This window comes from Montipora capricornis, chromosome 6, assembly GCF_036669925.1.
Source record: "Montipora capricornis isolate CH-2021 chromosome 6, ASM3666992v2, whole genome shotgun sequence".
Classification (NCBI taxonomy): Eukaryota; Metazoa; Cnidaria; class Anthozoa; order Scleractinia; family Acroporidae; genus Montipora; species Montipora capricornis.
Genome location: NC_090888.1, coordinates 56,851,060 through 56,858,192, shown reverse-complemented (window position 1 = coordinate 56,858,192; position 7,133 = coordinate 56,851,060). Strand labels below are relative to the sequence as shown.

The 7,133-nt window shown below is 42.1% G+C and overlaps 1 protein-coding gene across 1 annotated transcript in view; it reads right to left on the bottom strand.

Moving 5' to 3' along the window:
* Positions 1-358: 358 nt before the first annotated feature.
* Positions 359-7,133, bottom strand: part of LOC138052579 (E3 ubiquitin-protein ligase listerin-like) — a 45,694-nt gene continuing 38,919 nt past the window's right edge. Inside the window, exons 22-26 of the mRNA XM_068899115.1 lie at positions 6,346-6,595; positions 5,985-6,056; positions 4,789-5,250; positions 2,851-3,133; positions 359-1,429 (exon numbers count right to left, since the gene is read on the bottom strand). Of these exons, the coding sequence (XP_068755216.1) occupies positions 1,202-1,429; positions 2,851-3,133; positions 4,789-5,250; positions 5,985-6,056; positions 6,346-6,595 (1,295 nt within the window). The 3' untranslated portion in view covers positions 359-1,201. The remainder of the gene's footprint in view (positions 1,430-2,850; positions 3,134-4,788; positions 5,251-5,984; positions 6,057-6,345; positions 6,596-7,133) is intronic.

Below are 7,133 nucleotides of genomic sequence, written 5' to 3'. Positions count from 1 at the left end.
AAATAGAGTTCAATTCCCAGAGGATTACTTCGGTACACCATTATGGCTGGCGTTTCTTTGTTTTGGAACACCAACATGGCCGTCGTGACTTCATGTGAAAACGCTCTATTGCCAGGTCTACAAGTATAACAAAACAATAGCACATTTCCGAGTTGCTGCATGCCTCAGTTTCAAAGCGAGTCCTGGTGCGCAACCATTCAAATGGAAATGAGTTGCGTATTCTTATGCAAATCAAACTCATTTCCCTTTCAACAGTTGAGCACCAAGACTCACTTCGAAACCGAGACAAACAGCAACTCGCAAATGGACTATTGCAACGCACTATTTGACAGAACATAATTATCACTGACAACCTGACCTCGTTGTGTTACATCATACTTCATTAAGATAGCCCAGGGTGCTCTCATTGAGCGTGCATTGAGTTAATTTGATTTCGTTTTTACGTTTTCTGTGAGTCTCGGAGGAAGTTACAATAAGGAGATGCCCGAGTTGATTAACTGAGTTCATAATAGAACACTGCCTAAGTATAAGCTTTCAAATTTCCACATTACACACATTGCTGGTTACCAGAGATAAAACATTTTTAACTTTTGTAATAGAATTCAAACATCTTCAGTTTTAAGTGCGTTCCGGTCTGATGCATCACCAATTTATATTTATATATTACATTTATATTCCCCAGTTGTTCAAACGATAGATAGTGCTAGCCGCCGGATAAATCACTATCCAGTGGATAAGTCATAGCAAAACCAATTGCGCTATCCAATAGATAGTTACTTATTCGGTGGATGGCATTATCGACCTCATAAACAACTGGGACCTTAACGCTTAAGACCTCTCTATTGAGAGCATACTTCAGACACTCGACAAGCATAAAAAGGGCCATTAGCATGGATAATGTAGTTTTTGATCCACGCAAGCTTCCAGTTTATTGCTATAACCCAAAAGGTCTTTCTGCCGTCCATATGTTTAGTAATGTTTCAATTAAAGCTGTGTTGTGAAACTGTCTTGGCGATAAATATAACTTCCAATTCAGTTTCAAGTGTAGCCGACATCTTGCCAGAGTCACAAAGATTTTCAACGAATAATGTAGAGTAGTTGGGAGCAGGCAGACCCCGCAAAGAAGTCTATTTCCTGAGTTATCATGAAGACGGACCATGCGAGGTGTTTTACTGGTTCCGGGTCGTGTTCGGTGAAGAAGCTAAAAGAGATTCCGACACAGTGGACAAGTAGCATTGTTACTGGTACTAAACCATTTGTACAAACACGCCGAGTGGAACTTCTTCTTGCAAGTCTTGCAGCTCAGTTTAGGAAGAGAGTAATTGCTTCCGTGAATAACGGAAAAACAGATCATGCATTCCTCTACACCTTCAAAACGCTTGTCCACATTACGCTTCCATAGAATGAGTCCATCCATTATGCTTCCATTCTAGCAAAAAAAGTCGATGATTTGAATCAGTTCACTATGACCAAGAGTTTAGCGGCTATATTATGAGAACTGTGGTAAGCCTAAAGTGTCTTTACGTCCTCAAAGGTTTTCATGGTTTTGGCATCTCTATGAAAGCGTAGACAAATGTCCCAAAAACAATTTTCAGCTCGGCCACTTTTTGGCCCCGAAATGGACGCTTTGCAGCTTTGTGATCACGTGGCACAAAAACCGCCATATTGGAACGCAAATTGCGCACTGGGACATATAAAACAAAGCAATTTAATCTAAATTTTCTTTGTTTTAGATGTCTCAGTGGGCAATTTGCGTTCCAGTATGGCGGTTTTTGTACCATGTGATCACAAGCTGCAAAAGGCCTATCAAGCTTCAAAGTTCGCTCTTTGGCCTCGCCCAATCAAGTTGACCGGGAGACAGCACCAGAAAGAGACTTGGTTCAAGAATCGACTGTGACGTCATATCAGGACTCGCACACAAAATTCAATTTTTTTGAAGGATTATTTTTGCTTTGTTCCTTTGGCGGGCTCTTCGGAAATTATGCCTGATAGATGTGTTGTTGGGGGTTGTTCAAATATTGCTGATGCAGAGAAGGGCATCGCATTACATAAAATTCCATTTTATGGTGACGATCGAAGTGAAGCAAAGGCCAGAAGGAAGAAATGGACGGACTTCGTGAAGTTCTCTCCTGAATCGGAAGGAGCATCACCGTCAAACGAGTCTAGATCTTCGAACTCTATCTCTTCGTTCGAATCCGATGAAAGACCGTTGCCATCATCTTCAGAAGAAAACTCATTTTGATGCTCCATCACTCAGTTAACTGTGTCCTAGTGTCCCTTAATTAATGAAACTGCACGATGATCGGTCTATGAAGTTAGTCAAGCTATCTAATTTCGAGTCGTTTCTGAAGTGACGCCACTAGTTACCAATCTTCGATTACGCGGTCAACTTGATTGGGTGTGGCCAAAGCGCAAACTCTGAAGCTTGATTTCGGGGTCAAAAATTGGCGGTATCGAAAATTTAGTTTTGGGACATGTATATACGCTTTATAGAGTTGCCAAAACCATGAAAACCCTGTAGGCCGGATAGACACTTTAAGTTGAAACGCTCATTTGCACTCTACTGATCAAGCCGATTTCGTACCTACTGGCAATATCTAAATTGACGCATGGACATATAGTTTTTTTTTTACTAACTTGGTTTCAAGATTAATCAATATCACCGCTGGAAATCACAGCTTTGACATCTAACGTTTCGACACTGTGCTTCAGTGGTGTCTTCCCCAGGGGTGATCTCCTGCTGTAAAGAGAGTCCCTTAACATACTCATTGATAACGATCTTTTCAATAAGACACGTGATGAAACGTTTTTCCTATAGATATGATTGTAGGCTATAGTGCATGTACTTACCTGGTGTGTAAGGAATGTTGTCATCTGAAGCATCCAGCTACGCCACTGCGCAGCCGCAATGCCGATCTTCCTCCCACTTTCGACAGATACCACTCCTAAAGGATGATTCGGCGCCAGTTTGACCACAAGTTCCATTGACATTTCCTCAACCGTATACACAGCAGCGACCTCGCGAGCACTGGGTCGAGTCTTAATTTGCATATTGTCAAACCGGAAAGGCGAGTTTTGAACCACCTGCATTTCTCGCTGACATAACTGAGGAGTGATGCAAGATGTTGTGAATCTGATAAAAAAGAAGATAACCAGAAAAATCACAATAATGTAGCCGATATGTAGTTTGTAATTTCTTGGAAAACGTTTTGTACCACAAAGAAAAGTGGAGAGATTTAGCACCGCTTTCACGGCAAACAGAAAAAGTCAGGCTGAAAATGCGTTTTCCTACATATAAAAGAAACTTGTTTCAAGAGTAAGAATCTGGTATGAGGTTTGTCCCCATCAGCATCAGAAGAGTGTCTATTTTTAAACCATGTTGTACCCAATTCAAATCTCCCGGGGGTAAAGTTCTTTGTATATGTAGCATTCACATTTAAATGATATGGAAATATCTGGAACAAAACCTTTTATTCCCAAAGGGTTTGAATTGGGTACAACATTGAGTTAGCCGACTTTGGTTTGGGAGATGTGGTTACACTAGCCCTTTTACCCATGGGTAAATAGCGTTTGCCCACGGGTAAGGACGTTTTTATGTGTAACCACTTTCCCTAGACCGAAACTGCCGCGCCTAGGGTTATTTCCATGGATACATAAAAAAGAACAAAAGAACTTACAATGACAGTTCCTGAACTGCAAAGTACGGTTTATCTGCTCCCTGAGGTGGCTTGGCCAATCATAAAGCAGAACGTAGCTAATACACGAAGATCCCTAATTATACTGAGGGGAGTGTTTTACTGTGTAACCGCATCCCCAAGGGTAACATGAAACCTGAGCTGAACCAAACCCAAGCTATTTACCCTCCGGAAGACCCCAAACTTAGGGTGTGTGTAACCACAACTGTTGTGTACTTGCCCGAAAAGTTTTTGGCTTAAAATATACACTTTTCTGACGTTGGTGCTTATTCTTGGATGGCAGGAGCCCATCTGGAGCGTGCAACTTCCATACAGCGTCTGTGAAACGGCGTTTTCACAAGTAGGTTTATTTTTAGACTAGACCTTCCCGCGAATTAGGTAAAAAAACAAAGGCAGTTCCGGTTCGGTGATCCTATGACGTCAGCTTAATTTTCTTGTAATTGGTCATCGGGCTCCTGCGGGAGTCTCATTCGCGGGAAATTCAATCTAAAAATAAATCGGTCTGTGAAAACGCCGTTACACGAACACAGTAGAGTTGTAGGCTCCGGGTCATGGGTTCCTGGGATGGTGGACTCTTGATTTTTTCAGATTTGTTGCCTGTTTTCTACAGATTTCGAACAACTCCTCACAAAAGAAAGAGAGAGAGAGAGAGAGTCGTGAGTGTATATACAGTAACCTATTCTCGGTTTTTACGTGACGTCACGGCCGCCATCTTGGTGTATGTGGATGTATGTATACTTGTTTCCTTTCAATTGATAGTAAATTTTGTGAGGATAATGCGACTATGTTAACGGCGTGATGTGCCCGTGGGAAGGATTGAAAAACAGTTGCTTGGTAGTTGCTACCAAGGTCTCTGAATTTCCAGTTATCCTCTCGCCCTTTGCCAAGCAATTCGTTTATTATGTGAAGAGTCCATTACGATATTGAGGGCAAGGTGGGAAGGGAAGGTGTGTCGACTTTGGACATAAGAAATATTTAACATTTTCTTTACGTGAAAACGGCAAACAACAATCGGGAGGCTGCTGCTTGTCACAAAAGCAAGAAAATAATTCTCTTCTTCTGTCTTGTCTCTCTCTCTCTCTATGGATCTTACTTGTCAACTATGGAAGCGCAGCGTTTATCCAGACTATTCCACCACTGTCTCACGATGGCCGGCATCCACTGCAACAAGGAATAGCTTACATTACGTGCCAACTCCTGAATTGTACGCTGACCGGCAAAGCCACCAATCTCGGGCTCACAATCATCTGCCACCACTGCGCTGGCGCGGGCGGTGTTCAACGGAAGTAAACGAAACAACACGTAAAGAAGATCGTCCACCATCTTGTTCTGCCTGATGTACTTGGCATATTCAACGCGGTTTTCTTGAGGCAAGCTTCTAAAGAACATTACAAGAAGTTTCCACGCGAGTATAAGAGCAAGACTATTATTTTGTGCTTCTGTGTCGCTGGCCATGTCCAAATATTCGCCAAATGGCACTTTTGCTTCACTGACTATCTCCACCATACGCGAGCATGTCAAATTAATTAACTCTATCAAAGGAGTAGGAGGAGACCTGTGGATGTAAAAGTAAAAACTCCAGCTTCTTCTTAAGCAAAACACATGCATGATTAAAACAAATGTGGACCATCTCTGTCGAGAGGACTCACACACTAAAGTACGAAATAGTAGTTCTAATAGAAGCTTTGCAACAACTCTCTAGAGATATAGATAACAATGACGTAGAGTACAATTGCTGGTGGACTAACAAAAGGAGCCAATGAGAGATTTTCTGTTTTCGTCCACCAACATGGCGGCGATGACGTAACGTGAGGTAAAGACTTGTTACCATATCTCAAAGTGCCCTTGGAATTGAGGAGCCTGGAACAACAAAACTGAAACAACCCAAACCCATTCAAAAATGCTAACCTTAGGCCTAAACATTATCTAAAGCATATTGTTTAGGCCTGAGGTTAGCATTTTTGTAAAGGTTTGGGTTGTTTCAGCTATTGTACCCTTGTTTCAGTTTTGTTGTCCCAGGCTCCTCACGTCCAAGGACACTTTAAGATATGGACACAAGTCTTTAGCGTAACGTGAAACCACCTATAGAGCTATTTGACAAGTCTCATATGTGAAGTACTCCACTGATAACGTCAAACTCAGGCTTTGAAATTCTACTGAAGTGATACAGTAGCCCAAAAAATAGACAAAATAACAAAATAATTCAAGGGCGGAGACTGACGGCAATAGCAGAAAAGTCAATTTATTATACCTTTATGTAAGTGGTTTGAGGCGATTTAATTATAGTACCTGACTGGTTCGTCTTCAAGTTCTTCAGTGACAACATCCTTGACGCCTAACAGCGAAATTTCCGCCATCGCTCTGAAGCAAAACGACTTTAATGAGAACGGATGACTTGAATGAAGCGGTTTTCAGCTTGGCGAGAATCGAATCTTATTGCACGTTTAGTGATGGTTTAAGCTCAAGCTATTTTATCAATACATTTGCATAAAATCACACACACAGGAATGTCGTCGAATGATACTCAAATAGTCAGAACTCAACTTTTTTACAGCTTTGACACTCAACGAGTTTTCAGATAATGATGACAGATATAGCGTTTACTCTTAATTTTATGATTATCGTTGTTATTATTATTATAACAACTCACTTGGACAACAGATGATATGCAGCAAACTGAAGAGCATGCGCGCTGCATTTTAACAAAGGTAAGCAGTGTGACATGAGGTATGCAATCCAAGGAGACTCATTCGCATATTCTTGTACGCTCGCACCTGTTGGTCCATCAAACTGGTGTTTCTTTAACAGAGCCGATGGAGTGAAGACCACAGCGCGACCAAGGGATTCACTGATGCGATTTGACCAAAGGGTTGCTTCAAAACTGGCGCTCTGACATTCTTCTGAAATAGTAAAAACAATGTACTTCAATAGGGAGTCTAGCTTGGGTCCGGACTATTATGAGGAGATAGCATAAACAACTAGCAAGGGAGGCAGTGTGGCCCAGTGGTTAGGGCGCTTGGCTTGAGATCCGGAGATCCCGGGTTCAGGACCCGCTCTGACCACTCGTTGAATTTGATCCTGGTAGTCCCTGGTTCAACTTCCCAGCCGCACTTGTAAATAGCCAACTGGTTTGCCTCCAGCTAGTTGGGATTCTTAGCAGTTGTTGTTGTTCTGTTCTGTCGTTTCGTTGTGTTTCATTGGCCCTGAAAAGCCCCTATGGGGAGCGGTCAATTAAGTATGTATTGTATTGTATTGTCTGTGGGAAACGAGGCAAAGAAAAATGAGCGAGGGCGAGAGAAGCGAGTATGATTCTGAAGAAGATGGGCGCCCCCTTTTCCCCTTAGCTCGCTGGTTAGTCGTTCTCTTGTCCAAAAGAGTAGCACGGTCGCAAGATATTGTTGGTTTTCACTCACGTGATTAACAGCCACGTTTTTCAAC